The sequence below is a fragment of the Delphinapterus leucas genome, chromosome 8 (assembly GCF_059928025.1).
Source record: "Delphinapterus leucas isolate spDelLeu-1000000601 "Yukka" chromosome 8, BTC_Dleu_Yukka2, whole genome shotgun sequence".
Classification (NCBI taxonomy): domain Eukaryota; kingdom Metazoa; phylum Chordata; class Mammalia; order Artiodactyla; family Monodontidae; genus Delphinapterus; species Delphinapterus leucas.
The window spans coordinates 37,952,770-37,971,322 of NC_143136.1; the positions used below are offsets into that span (position 1 = coordinate 37,952,770).

Here is an 18,553-nt window from a genome sequence, read left to right on the forward strand (position 1 = left end):
AATGTCACTTAACTAGTATGTAAGTAACACGGGATCCAGAGCCTAGGTTTTAATGAGCTCTCTCATACAGATTGCTTAAGGGTAAAGAAAACATTTAAATAGTCTTCACATAAATAACTAAAAAGCTCAAAACTCCATTTCTGTGTGGGTACAGAGAAAACAGCAATTAGCTTTCTGGATGAGGCATGTCTTAGTATCATGCTGGAGAACAATCTGGCAGTCCTTGCTGAGAAGCTTAAAAATGCTCACAGCTAGGTAAGTATTGTTGAGAGTAAATTGCTGTATCAGATATCAAACTTAAATATAACAGTTTATATTTATATTGAAAACACTGTGATGGAAAAGAGAGATCAATGAAACAGACTATCAAATCTAGGAATATGTTTATTTAAAACTTTAATGTATGATAAAGGTCACATTTCAAATTTGGGGGCAGGGGAGTGGTGGTGGGGAAGAATGGATAATCCAATAAAGTTGAGACAAGATAATCATTGGTTAAAAAAAAAGTCAGACACATATACTATACACTAAAATTATGGATCAATTAATTACTTACATTTCCAAAAGAAAAATGTACTAGAAGAATGAGATTTGACTAGCTAGAAACAAAACTGCACATCAAATTAGGAAACAAATGTGACAAGTTCACAACTCTATTATATAAAACCTTATGATCCATGTTGGTGGGAAAGCGGAATGGTGTGGCCACTACGGGAAACGGTGTAGAGGATCCTCAAAAAGTTAAAAATAGAACTACCCTACTTCTATTCAGGAATCCCACTTCTGAGTATTTATCTAAAAGAACTGAAATCAGAATCTCAAAGAGATATTAGCACTTCCATGTTAACTGTAGCACTATTTACAACAGCCAAGATGTGGAAGCCTAAATGTTCATCTGCTGGATGAATGAATAGAGAAAATGTAGTATATACATACATTGGAATACTATTCAGCCTTAAAGAAGAAGGCAATTCTGCAACATTTGACAACATGGAATGAACCTTGAGGACATTAAGCTAAGTCAAATAAGCCAATCATAGAAGGACAAAATACTGCATTCCACTTACATGAAGTATCTAAAATAGTCAAACTCATATAAGCAGAGAGTAGAATGGTGGTTGCCAGGGACTAGGGGGCGGGGAAAATGGGGAGTTGCTAATCAACAGGCATAAAGTTTCAGTTAAGTAAGATGCAAAAGTTCTAGAGATCGACTGTACAACATTGTGCCTATAGTTAACAATATCATGATGTACACTTAAAAATCTGTTAAGAAGGTATATCTCATGCTAAGTGTTCTTACCACAATAAAAATGAAAAAAAATTTTGTAATCCCGATTTTTAAAAATAAGAACTTTTTGTAAAGCATACAGTTTCTGGAGCAATAGAGGAAAACAATCATAATCTTGATAATGGTAATACTTTCACAACAGAATAGCTCCCTGGTAACTTTAATTTTATTCTCAATTTTTCATTTGTTTTTGTATAGAATTGTGGAAGGCAGACTTTGAAGTCAGACAAACCTGAGTTCAATTCCAGCCTATGACTTAAAATATATTTCACCTTGAGCAAGTTACTCTACCTCTCTCTGCATCCTTCACCTATGAGGCAAAGAACATCTGCCTCACAGAGTTGCTATGATTACACAGGTAAGCAAGATTATATGTTAAGTGCCTAGAACAGTGCCTGGCAAGAGGTAAAAAATGGTAATATTATGAAAACTCCAGTCAGAATTTTACCTATTTTACCGTTCTCCTTACAATTGATATTTTCCTGTTGAACAAAAGGTAAATGACAGCATGCTTTTTTTTTTTTAATTTGTTTTTGGCTGCGTTGGGTCTTCATTGCTGCGCCCAGGCTTTCTTGTTGTGGCGAGCGGGGGTTGCTCTTCGTTGCAGTGTGTGGGATTCTCATTGCGGTGGCTTCTCTTGTTGTGAAGCATGGGCTCTAGGCACGTGGGCTTTGGTAGTTGTGGCACATGGGCTCAGTAGTTGTGTCACGCAGCCTCTAGAGCGCAGGCTCAGTAGTTGTGGCGCACGGGCTTAGTTACTCCACGGCATGTGGGATCTTCCCGGACCAGGGATCTAACCCGTGTTCCCTGCATTGGCAGGTGGATTCTTAACCACTGAGCCACCAGGGAAGTCCCAACATGCTTTTCTAAAACACATGGGTCCACATCCCCAATACCCATATTTTTGGCCCAAATTTCTCATGCCAAAATCCTTTTCCCTATTAATTCCCAATATAATCTCACAATGTAAAGTTATTTAGCAGTTCTGCTAGACGAGGACAATAATGGGGAAGCCATAGACTTTGACTGGATTCCTAATTGCAATTTACCAGCTACATGGCCTTGAACAAGTTTCCTCTTCCCCTCCGTCAGTTTTCTCATTGGTAAATCAGAGGGAAATATGTGCTTACAAGGTTATGACCTCCAAAGCCTATTAGCTGTGCCTGGGGCACAGCAGGAAATTGATGAGCCACTTGGGTTCTGTAAAAATACATTCTTTTTATTTGTTTATTTATGGCTGCGTTGAGTCTTCATTGCTTCACATGGGCTCTTCTCTGGTTGTGGTGAGCGGGGGCTACTCTTCGTTGTGGTGCGTGGGCTTCTCATTGCAGTGGCTTCTCATTGTGGAGCATGGACTCTAGGTGCGCGGGCTTCGGTAATTATGACACGCAGGCTCAGTAGTTGTGGTGCACAGGCTTAGTTGCTCCGTGGCATGTGGGATCTTCCTAGACCAGGGCTCTAACCTGTGTCCCCTACACTGGCAGGTGGATTCTTTTTTTTTTTTTAACTTTTTTAAAATTTATTTTTTACAGGTTCTTATTAGTTATCTATTTTATACATATTAGTGTACATATGTCAGTCCCAATCTCCCAATTCATCCCATTGCCCACCCCCACTTCCCCCCTTGGTGTCCATACGTTTGTTCTCTACATCTGCGTCTCTATTTCTGCCTTGCAGACCGGTTCATCTGTACCATTTTTCTAGATTCCACATATGTGTTAATACACGATATTTGGTTTTGAATTATTTCACTCTGTATGACAGTCTCTAGGTCCATCCACGTCTCAACAAATGACCCAATTTTGTTCCTTTTTATGGCTGAGTAATATTCTATTGTATATACATACCACATCTTCTTTATCCATTTGTCTGTCGATGGGCATTTAGGTTGCTTCCATGACCTGGCTATTGTAAATAGTGCTGCAATGAACATTGGGGTGCATGTGTCTTTTTTGAATTATGGTTTTCTCAGGGTATATGCCCAGTAGTGGGATTGCTGGGTCATATGGTAATTGTATTTTTAGTTTTTAAGGAAAGCAGGCGGATTCTTAACCACTGTGCCACCAGGGAAGACCAAGAGTTTCTAATCTTTTTACCCAAATATGACGAAAGCCTTATATACCAAATGGCACTAACGCATACATTAATGTAAATACACATACGTAATACCTTACTGATGGGGACGTGATCAAAAGTTGAGACCATTATTCCATGTCACTTAAAACTTCATCTAGACTTTAATTACACAAGAAAAATATGGAACACAACTTTTAAAAGACATGATCATAGACTAGTTTATAAGCAACCAAAACTAGGCAACAAATTTGACTGCAAGGCAGAAAGAGCTGGTAGCTGAGAGGCAGTCATGTTTAGGGGTTGGTAATCAACTTTGTTGTAGGATTGTTTGGGTTCAAATCTTAATTCTCCCTGGCTGCTATAGCTAAATCAAGCTATTTATCCAGTTCTGTCAGTTTCCTATTTGTTAAACTCAATGAATTGTATACTAGATACTTACCAATTGCCAGACACTTTTAGATAACCCCTCCCCTTTTCCATGGTCATTATCACCAGGACTGAAATGTGTATTAAGTACTTAGGATTGGCTGACAAAGTAGCAGAGGCCATAAAGGATGAAGTTTTAGACAGCATCTGAATGTGGACTACCTATGTCCAAATACTGGCTTTGCCACTTCCTACAGTGTCCCTGGTTATTACTTAACCCCTCTGTGCCCCACCTTACTTATCTGCAAGACAAGAACAGTACCTGGCTCATATGCTGTTAAAAGATTAAACCATCCGCTATATGAAAGTACCTACAATGGAGGCCAGTACCTGGAAAATGCTTAAGAGTTAGCTATGGGGACTTCCCCTGTGGTGCAGTGGTTAAGAATCCGTCTGCCAGTGCAGGGGACATGGGTTTGAGCCCTGGTCCGGGAAGATCCCACATGCGGCAGAGCAAGTAAGCCCGTGTGCCTAGAGCCTGTGCTCCACGAGAGAAGCCACCACAAGGAGTAGCCCGCTCACCTCAACTAGAGACGAGCCCGCACGCAGCAATGAAGAACCAATGCAGCCAAAGATAAAATAATTAAAACAAACAAAAAAAGGAGGCCATGGCCGCGGAGCCTGTGTGTCCAGACCCTGCGCTCCGCGACGGTAGAGGCCGCAGCGGTGAGAGGCCCGCATACCGAAGAAGAAAAAAAAAAAAGTTAGCTATGCCTGGCATATAGAAGGCACCCAGCCAGTGTGAGCTATTATACCCTGCCTTCGAGTTTTTTCTAAGTAAATTATGTAGTAGTGTTGTTTTAAAAACTGGAAGTGTTTCAAAATATAACTTAAGAAATAAGACATGAGACTAGATTTCATAAACAAACTACACTGAAATGTTTGATATAAATGAGGTCAGAATGTTGCTATTTGTCTTTACCTTCTTAAAATGTTAAGTAAGTGTAAATCTATGGCTTTCTATCAGCATCAACTATATATGTAAAAAGCCAACTTGAAAACTGAAAACCTGTTTCCCTGAATTCTCTGCAGGTTATTTCTAAAAAAAAAAAAGCCCCATAAACTAAAAACCATCTTTAAATCACTAAATAAAGATAAACCATTCATTTATATACTTTTATTTGGGAAATGTTTAAATCAATACAGAGAAACTAAATTTCAGAGACACTGAATATCATTAGTTTGGATATCATTACTTTATTATAAAAGAAACACGGAAATTATTTACATGATGAAAGATTTCAGAACTTCAGTGGCAGCTTCACGTGATGCCATTTCAATAGTGACTTATTTTAGTCGACGTATTTTCCAAGAATGTCACCATCTCTAAATAAGAAATAATCCTGCAAACAGAGAAACGGTTAGTTAAGAAAACTAACAGCAAATACTTAGCCTCTCCTTAATAATATGAAGTTTACACACCTTGTCATCTAGAACTACTTTGGTGCCTCCATATTCTGGGAGAAGAACTTTATCTCCAACTTTCACACTAACTGGTTGAATCTCTCCACCCTTAAGAAAATAAAGATGTTTATTAGTAAAGACATCTAGTTGACCAAATATTTACACTTTTATTAATCAACTGTGCTCATTCAAATCAAATGTTAAAAAAGGACTTTGTGGCCAAATGATATAATTTATACAACCATAGTTCTTCACTCAAACGTATCACTGTAGAGTTACACTTTGAAATAATGCACATGCAGTAGCTTAAAGTAAAACCTGATTTCAGTGTAAAGGTTCAAAGAGTTATACTGGGAAAACTAACTGTAAGCTTTTTGATCGTTAAATATTAACATAACCTCTCAAGTATACGAAGTAAACCAGTTTTTAAAACTACATGTACAATGGTCATGTTTAACTTCTTTCAACACACAAAAACTTGAGTCTTCTTTCTGACTTTGGAACATACACTTCTTTTGAGATTCAACTTCTGTTCCTCCAAAGCAGATTTGGGGAGAGGGACTGAGGCAGAGCGCCCAAAGCCTTCCTATTCCTAACTCCAGGATAGCTCCTTGCTAGACCTTTCTTAGAGGCAACTGGAACAATGCAAGTAACATATTTGACCCCCAAGGGCATTTATTGCGTATTCTAGTTGACACTTTCAGAGGTCTGAGGTCTAACCCTTAATTGGAGAATGACTACAATAGCCCAGCCAGCTCCTTTTATATGCTAACCAAGGCCGAAAGTGATTAGAAGGATCATGGCAATTTCAGTGTGTTAGAGGTTAGACCAAGAGTTCAAATTTATGCCGTCTGATTTTAATACTGTGGAACTCTCCATCATATAAAATAAGTGACTTTTTTTCACAATCATTTTTGCTGAAAGATGAGGTGCGAACCCACTAGGGACTGATCTTTAAAATAACAAGCTACCTAAAAGGCTACTTTTAACAATAACCAGTGTTTCCCCCCCCCCTTCACATAAAAAATTAGTTCCATTTCAGTCCCCATTTACCTTTCCTTTAGAGCCTGATCCAACAGCTACTACCGTTGCTTGCAATACTTTTCCTTGTGATTTTTCTGGAAGCATAATGCCTCCCTTGGTTACAGTTTCGGCTGCACTTCTTTCAACTAATACTCGGTCAAAGAGGGGAAGAAACTTTCTAAATGCCTGTCCTGCCTGTAGAGAGAAAAATGTTAGATTTGAAACACAATGTATTCTGAACAGGCCACAAATGGCTTTCAACGATAACGACAAAACTCAGATGTTTTCATTCAAAGGAAACACCTCTGAACGTTCAGCTCTAAATTCCGAGTTTTATTTCCCATTCCCTATGTGTGTTAGGGATCACTGTTGCTCCTTTGGTGAGCAGCCAGACGAGCTTCCAGGACAACCTTAGTATCTCCCAAGGTCAAGTATTCTCCTTCCTCGGATTTTTCTGTAAATTGTCAGCAAACATTGAAGTCCCTCTGCCTGGAGCCGTGCTTTTTTCAAAGCGATTACACACCCATTAATGTCCCGCAAGAGACGTGGGTCGGCCACTGCGCGTGCGTCCGGATTCCCATCCCCTGACACACACGCTGCCTCACACGCGTGTGCAAAGAACCCTCCGAGGTGGAAAGGGTCGGGGGGGGGCCCTCGCCTCTCCAGGGTTCGGGCGGGCGCGGGTCTCTGAGTGGCCCCTACCCCTCCCTCCAGGCCCAAAGGGAATCGTCCGGACTCCCCGTGCGCCCCAGGCCAACCCGGGCCCGCCGGCCTCCAGCCCACGCGGGACTCACCATGACTCGGGTTGCAACACTTCGTACTCTCGCTCTCTGGCCGCCGCCGCAAAGGAGAAATCCGTAGTCCTACCCCCCAGCCACGTGAACTCGAAAAAAGACCTCCTAGCGCGCAGGCGCGCTCGCCCTCGCCCCCGGCCCCTCCCCGCGAAAAGGGGCGGCCGCACCTGCGCGCGCCACGATTCGTTTCCTGGGCTCTGCGCAGGCCACTGACGCGCGGACCGGTAGGCGGAAGGAAAGAGGAGCTCTTTCTAGGCTTTTCTAGGCTTTTCTAGGCCGCGAGCCGAGGTGAGAGTACTTACCCTTCACCTCCCCTCCCGGAAATGACGTGATTTGACCCTTGACCCACACAGAGCCCGGCGCTTCCCGGAAAGTTCTGGAACGGCGCGCCGCCCGGGAACTAGCCTAAACCGGCCGGAGAGGGCTAATTCAGCTGGCCTGGCCCAGCGCGGTGGGGAGGGGCGGGCCTAGCGCGCGGCGCGTGCAGATTGCAGGGCCCCGGCGGAAGGGACGGGGGTGGGAGCCGCCTGCGCGCGCGCGCGCTGCGGAGGGGCGGGGGGAGCGGCGGAGGGAGGGGACACGGGCTCATTGCTGTGTGCGACCTGCGCTCTGTCCCTCACTCGCCGCCGACGGCCTGTCTCTTCGCCCACTAGCCGTGCCGCTGCCCCAGGTACGCGGCCGCACGCGCTGTCTCATCCATGCGCCTCGGACCCCGGAGCCGGCCTTCCCCCGCTGCTCTGAGCGGGCTGGCCGGCGAGAGCCAGAGCTTCCCCAAGGCGCCGCAGGCCTGGTCTCGCTGAGCCAGGCCCCGTGGGTGCATGCAGGGGCCCATCATGTGCGGCGTGAATCGCTCGCCCGGGCAGGGCGCAGCTGGGAGGGCTTGCCCGGGGTGGGGTGTGGAGTCGGGGAAGTGTATTCACATGGTCCCTCCGATGGAAGCCACTTTGGCCGGGTGTAGGGTGCCGCGGGGTGGGGGCGGGGTGGCCGCAGCGCGTGGGAACGGCTTTTGGCCCCGCGAACAGATCGGGTACGGTGCATCTACCCTTGACCTTGCTGGGGCATCCTGATGGAAAGACGCGTGGGGCCGCCCGGAGTGGGCAGAGCCGCCGCCCCCAGCTTCGCGGCCTTGCCTGCTGCACTGATGCAGTAGCCCCGAGTGGATACATGAAGACATTTTAGTAAGCGGATTTTTGCACCGTTAGGAATATTTTCATTCCTCTGGTCACTTGGGTTTGTAAATTGTCCCTTTCTTGTAGGCTTGGTTTTTCAGGGGACATTTGGAGCTGATTTGCCCCCAAGGCCATTTTAGCGCTGAAAGATTAACTCGTTTTTAGCGTCATGGGTAGGTGGCCATGGGGAAGAACGGTGTGCTTTTTGCTAGTGCTATAGGTCAGGCGTGGGGCGGCCACTTAAGGCTTGCGCTAGCAGCTGGTGTTTTGGGACGGTGGCGAGTTTCGAGGCCCAGCTGTAGTGGCTGGCAGAGGTCAGCCCAGCTCGCTTCTGATGCGCGGGTGTTATGTTTGTGTTGTAACACACCACGGGTAGCGCTAGTATTGTACTGATGATCTGCTTGTTTCTCCCCCAGAAATGCTTCGATTGCCCGCAGTCCTTCGCCAGATTAGGCCAGTGTCCAGGGCACTGGCTCCTCATCTCACTCGGGCTTATGCCAAAGATGTAAAATTTGGTGCAGATGCCCGAGCCTTAATGCTTCAAGGTGTAGACCTTTTAGCTGATGCTGTAGCCGTTACTATGGGGCCAAAGGTATCAGTATTCTTACTTTGTTGTAATTTAGAGTATTGTTAAGGAGTAATATTTTTGTTGATGGTGAGAGTCACGGCAAGCTTTTGAACAGTGCTTTGGTATTCGTAAACTGCTTCTGCCAAAGCAGAAAGAACTTTATTTTGTACAATGTGTGGTGTAATCCAGTGGTAACTCCTAGCTCAAGACGGATTGGTAAACTCGAGGTGGAATTAATCTCGTTTGCCTGCTTGAGTTAAATTTTGGATCCTTTCCCAGTAGTTAGTACCAGGCATAGAGGGAAAAATACAACGTCCACAATACCTTAAGTATGTGCTGGTAGGTGCTAGTTTAACCTAATGTTTTTCTACTGTCCCTTGGTTCCAAAGCACATTTAAAATTTTAAGTCTCACTTAGCAAGAGATTGATGAGTGAGGGGTAATAAGTAATTTGAGGAGACCTTTTTGAGAGTCGTGCACGGTGAAGTGATGCTTCATTTCAGGTTGAAGCCAGTACAAATATCAAAGTGATACAAACTATATAAAATATAGCATATGAATGCCTCACAAGAAGCAGCTTTGGTTCAAATTAAAAAGCTGCCAATACTATTTGCACCATGTTTAAGATTTAATGTTGAACAACTCTGAAAGTGTGTATTGTACTTGTTAGTATTTTAGAAACTAAATTTTAAAACAAGTTTAAAAGTAAGTTTTCATATTATTATTACAGCAGGTACTGGACAAAACTTAAGTATGAATTTTGTGAAGTCTGCTCTGGAATTTCATTATAATCTACCAAAGTGGTATTGGTTCATCTTGTATCATTGTATAAGAAGACATCTTTTAAGTCTCTAAAATTGTTATCATCCAAGGTTATGCACTTAGCAACAAAGGTCATTTTGTCTGAACTAAGAACATTGATGAACTTGCCCTTTAGATTCATGCTGTAGATCTGATAAAAATTGTCAGATGTTGCATTAAGGCTTTGAAGTAATTGCCTATTGTGAAAACTGCTGTATTGTAGGCTAAATAGTACTTACAGTGTGTGACTCTGTTTTCTGTGCAATAGGGAAGGACGGTGATTATTGAACAGAGTTGGGGAAGTCCCAAAGTGACAAAAGATGGTGTGACTGTTGCAAAGTCCATTGACTTAAAAGATAAATATAAAAATATTGGCGCGAAACTTGTTCAAGATGTTGCCAATAACACAAACGAAGAGGCTGGGGATGGCACCACTACTGCGACTGTACTGGCACGCTCCATTGCTAAGGAAGGCTTCGAGAAGATTAGCAAAGGTGCTAATCCAGTGGAAATCAGGAGAGGTAGGAATATCTCTTCATTGTCACCACAGTGTTTTGAGCTATCTGTTAAATTGTATTAGAAAGTTGACTCTTTCTTGTTTCTCCTCTCTCCTAAAAAAAAATCTTTTAAAATCTTAAAAAAAAAAAAAATCACTGAGTAGTGATCGAATTCCTATGTGGTGGGCACTGTGCTGGGTGGCAAAGAGGAAAATCTGACTAAGACATTGCCTGTTGTCCACAGTCATCCATCCCTGTGTCTTTGTCCCCTGGTCCGCTTCTCCCACAAACCAAGTTTATTGGAAGTTACAGCATGTACCATTCACCTTGAAAGTAATAAGTTTAATGGGGATTAGAGCAGAGAGAGATGATACAGTTTTGATGTTTTACTTTAGTTATTTGGAAAGTAGGGCTAAACGAGGAACCAAGTCACCCAGGATGTCAGATGGGGTTTTTTAAAACAGTTTTTAAAGTTTCTGTTTCAGTGCATGCCATCCAACTCCCATGTGATTAGGAAAAGTACTGGTACAGAAGCAGTGCATAAGCGTTAAGGCATTGAAACACTTAACATGAATCAGAATTTTTACTTACGTGGAGCCACGAGAGAATAAGCATATAATTCAATAATAATATTTATTCTTGAACCAGGTGTGATGTTAGCTGTTGATGCTGTAATTGCTGAACTTAAGAAGCAGTCTAAACCTGTGACAACCCCGGAAGAGATCGCCCAGGTATGGATTTTTTATAACATTTTATGATAAAGTTAGAATTTTTTTTTAGTAACCTGATTTTATCCCATAATTACACGACAGTATCAGAATAGCAACATTACCCAATCACCAACATTGGAAGCATTTTTCTTACTGCTAATGCATTTGGAAATTTCCCCGACCAGGGATGGAAGCCGTGTCCCATTTAGTGGAAGTGCAGAGTCTTAACCAGTGGACCACCAGGGAAGTCCCCATAATTTGACTCTTAATGAGTTCTCGTTTTAGTTCTGCATGACTGAGTAAAAACTCATTTGTATGTGTAGAAAATGTTCTTTGGCCATTTATCAAAGGTGCATAATTTTGTCATGTTCTAATATTGCCATGTTTGCCAAGGGGAAGAAAGTAACAGGGTCAGCTTCCTTTTCTCTTTTTCTTTTTTTGTTTTTTTGGCCACACCACGTGGCTTGTGGGACATTAGTTCCCGGACCAAGGATTGAACCCGTGTCCCTGCAGTGAAAGCGCCAAGTCCTAACCACAGGACCACCAGGAATTTCCTCTTTTCTGTTTTTGTTTAAAATAATAATTGTGTGTTTATTTCATATCTTTCAAAAATAATGTGGCCAAATACTGGATTTTTTAAAAAATTGAAAACAGGATCAATACTTCATTACAATTATTATGCCATAAAATCCCCTCCCTCTTTCTCACTGCCACCATCACCCTCCCTCTAGCTTCCCACCAAGGATCTATCAATTTGGGAGTTACTGAGAAAAGGGAGGGGAGTTGATTGTGGACAGTAGCCTTACCTTTCAATTTGGAAGAGTAATTTGATTGTTTCAGGTTGCTACGATTTCTGCAAATGGAGACAAAGAAATCGGCAGCATCATTTCTGATGCGATGAAAAAGGTTGGAAGAAAGGGCGTTATCACAGTAAAGGCAAGTGTGTTTTTAATGACACATAGGAATGAGGTGTCTGATAATCTGAGTTTTATAAATATAAAAATTTGATCTATATGTGTTTCCAAAAGTATATTCCGTAAAATTCTTTCATGTGTAATGTTGGCACCTGTGTAGAATAGAGTGCTTTCTGTGTTCTGTGTGAATTATTAAACTTTGCCTTCGGGAGTAAATCAGTCCTAACTTAGATGATACTGCCTTCTAGCTGTAAAAATTAGTTCAAATGCATACATGTATTCTTGCAGAAGTGGAGTTGGATGCCCTGGGACATTTGCATATTCCTATCTGGATTCCTTATGAGAAGTGGGGACTGTTAATTGGTCTATACAGTTTTTGTTTCTTTAATGAAATTCACATAACGAATTCTTTGACTTTTCATAGGATGGAAAAACACTGAATGATGAATTAGAAATTATTGAAGGCATGAAGTTTGATAGAGGGTATATCTCTCCATACTTTATTAATACATCAAAAGGTAAGAGCAAATCAGTAACTAAGTTTTTTTTTTTTAACATAGTTTGCTATGTGACAACCTGAGGGCATTAGTCAGTGTCAGACCTCAAAAGTAAATTCATATATTCCTCACATTTCTATGGATTTCTTGCTTATGATGCTGTCGACCGCTCAGCATTTTCCCAAAGTCGAGCTCTGAAACACTAGTTCTGTAGAATGTGAGCAAGTTTCTATTTTATGGTAAAGTAAGTGTTGGACATGCTGAGTGAACAGAGTTAAACAATTTCTTACTGTGAGACTTCTAGAGGCTTAAAAATGATCATATATAATGTGAGTTTCCAACTAGGTGATGTAGAATGTGGATTTTCTTAAACTTATTTGATTACAGAACACTTTTCACATGGTCTGGCTCTTGGACTAAGAGTAATATGGAACACACTGGAAAATGCTGCACGGCTGCACCAGTGTGGACTGGCGTGAGCAAGAAGTTAGACAGGTTTTGAGGGTGAGCAGAGAAATAGAAGTTTGATGTAGAATAATTATGACAAGATGATTCTGGAATAAGTTATCTACTTGGAACAACTTACCATTAAGCAGAAAGGAGCTGGTGCCCTTAAACTAGACCACCACACATCCATTGCACCTGAACAGGGATGAGGAGAAAAATGCAAATTGGAAGAAAGCATCATCAGACACAATGGAAAAGGTTGTGATTCAACACCTTTAGAAGCAGACTGAGAGCTCACCAGGGGACTGAGGCAGTAATGGCAAATTCACTTATGTATTATTTATAATAGTTATATGTTTCTTATTTATTACTCTCTTCTCCTACTTGTGTGAAAACTTCTAAAGGGCAGAGTTTTATTTTCACTTTTTTTCCCACTGATCTACCTCAAGAGTCTAGAACAGTGCCTGGCACTGGCACCCAGTCAGTGATGAATAACAGTGAATAAATAAATAAAAGAAAGTTCATGTGTATGAGAAATGAAAGGAAAAACATGAACTCATCAATCACTTTTAAAGTGTACTGGAGCTTTGGTTTAGAGGTTTTTGTAAATTGCAGTCATTTTCAGGATAATGTTCTAAAGTTGGTTAGAAATGTTCTTTGCTTTTGCAGGTCAGAAATGTGAATTCCAAGATGCCTATGTTCTGTTAAGTGAAAAGAAAATTTCTAGTGTCCAGTCCATTGTTCCTGCTCTTGAAATTGCCAATGCTCACCGTAAGCCCTTGGTCATAATTGCTGAAGATGTGGATGGAGAAGCTCTAAGTACACTCGTTTTGAATAGGTAATAGGCAGTGGTATTTGGTTTACGTTTCTGTGTGGAAGGCAGTTATTTGTATTGATGTTTGAAATCTCCGTTATGTACCTTCACATTGAACTACTTGTGTTTGTATAATATTAGTGTGAATCATGAACCCTTAGTCCAGTTATGATTCTGTCTTTTTTGAATGGGGTCCCAGAGTCCTTAATGTTTTGTGCAGCTTTCTCATAAGATAGCCTAAGTGTTTACAGTTGTTTTGAAGATAAATGACTTGAGTTTTATTCTTTTTTTTTACAAAAAGACTTATGGAAAAAAATATTTTCACAATTACAATTTTTCATGGGAAGAGGTAAACAACTACCATTCTGAATAATCTGTTAAAAGGAAAATTTTGTTAATGAGTAGTCTGAAATTGAGAAATTGGTACTCAACCTAAAGTAAGTTGAGGTCTATTCTTTTTTTTAATCTTCAGTTTAATGTATTACTTTTTACTTTTAGATAGTGTTAACGCTATAAACAGAATTTTAGGGCATTGTTAAAATACATATTATTCCTAATCTTAGAACTGAAGTACGTTAGAAATGAGTCTCCAATTTTCATTGTAATGGAAATGCACAAATGAAGTAGCAGGTATATATTAGAGAATTGAGTACTTTGACCTAAGTGAGTTTACTTATCCTGGAATGTTTGTAGACTGGATATGCTTTGGGGATTATGAAAAAGCCCTAGAGATTGTGGGATTTGAAGCCGAAATAGAAAAACAGTAGGCCTGAAGAGTTTTCATTGAGCCATTTTACTGGTAGCTGTAAAGTTGTATCTGTAGTTTACTTCGCATATCATCAGAGGTTAAGTAACCCTCTGATTTTTATTTGGCTCCTTAATAAAATTGACCAGTTCTTAGTTTGTACATTCCTTCCATTTCAGTCTGGTCTCAAATGGGCATTTTTAAAATTGTATATTCTGAGTATTCATTACCTGATTAAAATGTAGGTAAGCTTAATGATATTCTCAGCAATATTTACATTTATAAATGAACTGAATTAAAAATACTGCTTGCTCGGAATATAGCCAGTATTATATAACCATAAATGGAGTATGTAACTGTAAAAATTGTGAGTCACTGTGTGAAATATATAGTATTGTAAATCAACTATACTTCAATAAAAAAGAAGAAACTGCTCAATCTTGACTTTACTAGCAACTTAATCTAATACTAAATGGAACCCATGGGTTAAGGGTAAATGCCGATTAGATGATCTCCAAATTTAATATATAGTAATTCTGATTTTCACAAACTATAAAATAGTTATCACTATTTACATGTTTTCAACTGGAAAGGTCAGCATGTAAGGTTAACAGTTTATTAAGAAGGTGAGCAGATACTGGCAAATATGGATAAATGGAAAATTGCCCTTTCCTGTCTCAACTTGACCAAAAGTTGCTAGGGAGCAAAAAAAAAAATCTTTTTAAAGTGCAGTTTCCTAAGTAACCTTAGTTGTCAGAACTTGAAGTAGACAGACATTTTTCTAAAATTTAAATCTTATTAATAACTTCTTAACAGGCTGAAAGTTGGTCTTCAGGTTGTAGCAGTCAAAGCTCCAGGTTTTGGTGACAATAGAAAGAACCAGCTTAAAGACATGGCTATTGCTACTGGTGGTGCAGTAAGTAAAATAAATGTGATGTTGGTTTACTGAATGTTATTTATACATCCTGGTCTGAAATTTATAGGCAGAATTCACATTTTCATAGTCACATTTTCACATTCACATTTTCAAGTCCATCTGAAATGTTTACTTAATCTGTGTTTTTATTAGATGTTTGGGAGGTAGAGATTGGGTTAAATAGTGATAAGGTCCCTTTCTTTAACTCGCCAAGAGTCTGGCCCAAGAATGGGCTTACTGACTAACCTGTTTTCAAGAATGTAGTAGAAAAGACATGGATGGGATGTAAGAGTTAGGCCTAGGGTCTAGTTTTGGTTGCACCAAAAGTACGGCCTTAGGTGAGTTTTCTGAGTTCACAGTTTTCTCAAAGTTAATAATTGAGAATTAAGTGAGAAGTTGGAAATGTCATGAAAGACTATATTCAGACTTTGTTTAGTCTAGCTTTGGTCTCGAAATCTCACATTTCAAAGAAACACAGTATTGCAAGATGTTTCTTTTATCAAAATACCTGTAGGATATATTACCAATGAATTTGGTGTAATGAAAAAAGCTGTAATCTGTAATTTGTTCATTCTTTAAAATGTTTTTGTAGGTATTTGGAGAAGAAGGACTAACTCTAAATCTTGAAGATGTTCAGCCTCATGACTTAGGAAAAGTTGGAGAGGTCATTGTGACCAAAGATGATGCCATGCTCTTGAAAGGAAAAGGCGACAAGGCTCAAATTGAAAAGCGTATTCAAGAAATCATCGAGCAGTTAGATATTACAACTAGTGAATATGAAAAGGAAAAATTGAATGAACGTCTGGCAAAACTCTCAGATGGTGTTGCTGTGCTAAAGGTAAGATGCATTGTTATAAATAAGCTTCTTGGGTTCTAAGCCCAAGATGACTATTTCTGTGGTATGTAACCAAAATATTTAGGGAATCAACTTCCTTGTGGAGATATTTATTATATAAAATTTCTTTACTGAAACATTCCTTCCTTAAAGCCAGAATTGAACTTGTAGTGGGTGAGTTGTGTGGGAACAGATGTTTTGTTAATAATCAGTCTAGAGTCTGATTTGTGAGACACTATTAGCTGTTTAATCATGTAGTTACTTGTAACAAATAGGCAACCTTTTTAAAATTGCTTTTTAAGTAAACTAGGTGCTTTTTAATGACTCTTTTGGCAGTCAGCTTCTTGAATGGGAGAAGCCATGCTAACTGGAATTCTTTCTTAATCTTTAGGTTGGTGGGACAAGTGATGTTGAAGTGAATGAAAAGAAAGACAGAGTTACAGATGCCCTTAATGCTACACGAGCTGCTGTTGAAGAAGGCATTGTTTTGGGAGGGGGCTGTGCCCTGCTTCGGTGCCTTCCAGCCTTGGATTCAATAACTCCAGCTAATGAAGATCAAAAAATTGGTAAAAAGTTACCTTAGTAATGAGTTTACTTGTAGCCTGATTTTAGTCTTTCTGTTGTTAGAATTATATTGTTGCTGCCACTAGATGGAATAAGAAGTCATAAAGCAATTTCCAGAATAACAAAAGTAGAATAGCACTGATGTCAGAGATCTTTCAGGGGGAATCTGTACTCTCACAAGTAGAATTGTGCTATAATAATTACAAAGGAAAGAACTAAATTTGCTAAAAATTTATTTTCCTTATAGGTATAGAAATTATTAAAAAAGCACTCAAAATTCCTGCAATGACCATTGCTAAGAATGCAGGTGTCGAAGGATCATTGATAGTTGAGAAAATTTTGCAAAGTTCTTCAGAAATTGGTTATGATGCTATGCTTGGAGATTTTGTGAATATGGTGGAAAAAGGAATCATTGATCCAACTAAGGTAAATAGTTCACCAGTGTCTAAAAATACTTTCAAGGACTCCTATTAAGTCTTGTTAATTTGTTTCTTTTTAATTAATTTATTTGGTTGCGTCGGGTCTTAGTTTTGGCACACGGGATCTTGCGGTGCAGTGCGCAGGCTCTTTGTTGAGCACAGGCTTCTCTCTTGTGGCACATGGGCTCCAGAGCATGCAGGCTCAGTAGTTGCGGCGCATGGGCTTAGTTGCCCTGTGGCATGTGGGATTTTAGTTCCCCGACCAGGGATCGAACCTGCGTCCCCTGCATTGGAAGGCAGATTCTTAACCACTGGACCACCAGGGAAGTCCCAAGTCTTGTTAATTTTTTACTAAGGAAAAGTAATATTTTATCAAAACTTTTTTCCTAGGTTGTAAGAACTGCATTACTGGATGCTGCTGGAGTGGCCTCTCTGTTAACTACAGCAGAAGTTGTAGTCACAGAAATTCCTAAAGAAGAGAAGGATCCTGGAATGGGCGGAATGGGTGGGATGGGAGGTGGGATGGGAGGTGGCATGTTCTAATTCCTAGAATAGGGCTTTACCATCATTAATGAGCTGTGAGAGGAAGCTCAAGGCAGCGTTCCTCACCAATAACTTTGAGAGGTCAGTTGAAGGAGATGACTGAAGAAAAGGCTGGCTGATGTTTAAGAAAATCACTATAACCATCAGTTACTGGTTTCAGTTGACAACATAGAATGGTTTACTGCAGTCATTGTCCATGCCTACAGATAATTTATTTTGTATTTTTGAATAAAGACATTTGTACATTCCTGGTAAATGAGTATAAGAGCCATGCACCAATGTACTGCTTTCAACTTAAATCACTGAGGCATTTTTACTACTATTCTGTTAAAATCAGGATTTTAGTGATTGCCATCAACAGATGAGAAGTTAAGAAGCAGCCTTTCTGTGGAGAGTAAGAATAATTGTGTACAGAGTAGAGCAATATCCAATTATGTGACAACCTTTGTGTAATAAAAATTGTTTAAAGTTAATTGTGTTAGCCTTTCTATGATCTAGAGGATATGAGGAATGAAAGAAAACCAATTGAAGAGGGAGGGGTAAGGTAAGGTTTGACCCAAGTGTTAAAATGATATTCTCCCTATAGTTTCCTTATGTTTCTCTGTTTATCTTTGCTGCAGACTGGATTATATTATTGCATTGGTAATGGGGGAAATTTTGAAAGGTGACAACTCTGAATGTTGTATGTGTTGAGGTTTGGCCATAAAGAATAGGGCAGCTTGTTTCTTTTAAGGGTTATGGTTACTGTTCTGGAGTCTCAGCATCACAGATAAGCAGTGGGTTCCCTGCTAGGTACCCACAAGTGAGGAGGGCAGGGTTTACAGTATGAGTGTACTTCAGTGGAAAGGAGAGGTGTGCCATTCAAGCATAATGAATAGCAGGGAAGGGCATCCACAACTTGATAATGCACAGCCCAGTGTGATCACCTTTATAAGAACTTGAAATGGGTTTCAGTCTCAATGCACTTGGTCTTTATTAGATAAAACAGTATAGAAGTATGGCTTTTAAAACAGCTGTGTGTGCATCCGTGTGTGTGTGTGTTGGGGACAGATACTGATTTGCAAGATAGAAAGAACGTTGCTTTCTAATTTAAAGCACAAGATC

General features: G+C 40.3%; 3 protein-coding genes across 4 annotated transcripts in view; 2 read left to right on the plus strand and 1 right to left on the minus strand.

Annotated features, from left to right (window-relative positions):
- LOC149748541 (uncharacterized) overlaps positions 1–1,569 on the plus strand; it is an 8,636-nt gene extending 7,067 nt beyond the window's left edge. Inside the window, exon 2 of the mRNA XM_089916542.1 lies at positions 1,487–1,569. Within this exon, the coding sequence (XP_089772668.1) occupies positions 1,487–1,508 (22 nt within the window). The 3' untranslated portion in view covers positions 1,509–1,569. The remainder of the gene's footprint in view (positions 1–1,486) is intronic.
- Positions 1,516–17,922, plus strand: HSPD1 (heat shock protein family D (Hsp60) member 1). 2 transcript variants are annotated; one of them, XM_030760383.2, is made up of 12 exons: positions 1,516–1,646; positions 8,597–8,772; positions 9,817–10,069; positions 10,694–10,776; positions 11,596–11,691; positions 12,094–12,187; positions 13,283–13,451; positions 14,989–15,088; positions 15,681–15,926; positions 16,315–16,489; positions 16,735–16,913; positions 17,297–17,922. In XM_030760383.2, exons 1-12 carry the CDS (start codon positions 1,601–1,603, stop codon positions 17,447–17,449), a joined length of 1,770 nt encoding a protein of 589 aa, XP_030616243.2. In that variant the 5' UTR covers positions 1,516–1,600; the 3' UTR covers positions 17,450–17,922. The 2 variants fall into 2 exon arrangements, with proteins under 2 accessions (XP_030616243.2, XP_022423026.1); XM_022567318.3 differs by lacking the exon at positions 1,516–1,646 and adding an exon at positions 7,556–7,681.
- On the minus strand, positions 4,968–7,323 carry HSPE1 (heat shock protein family E (Hsp10) member 1). The gene is made up of 4 exons (XM_022567321.3): positions 7,012–7,323; positions 6,248–6,412; positions 5,213–5,302; positions 4,968–5,133 (listed from the first exon to the last, which is right to left on the minus strand). Exons 1-4 carry the CDS (start codon positions 7,012–7,014, stop codon positions 5,083–5,085), a joined length of 309 nt encoding a protein of 102 aa, XP_022423029.1. The 5' UTR covers positions 7,015–7,323; the 3' UTR covers positions 4,968–5,082.
- Positions 17,923–18,553: the final 631 nt, after the last annotated feature.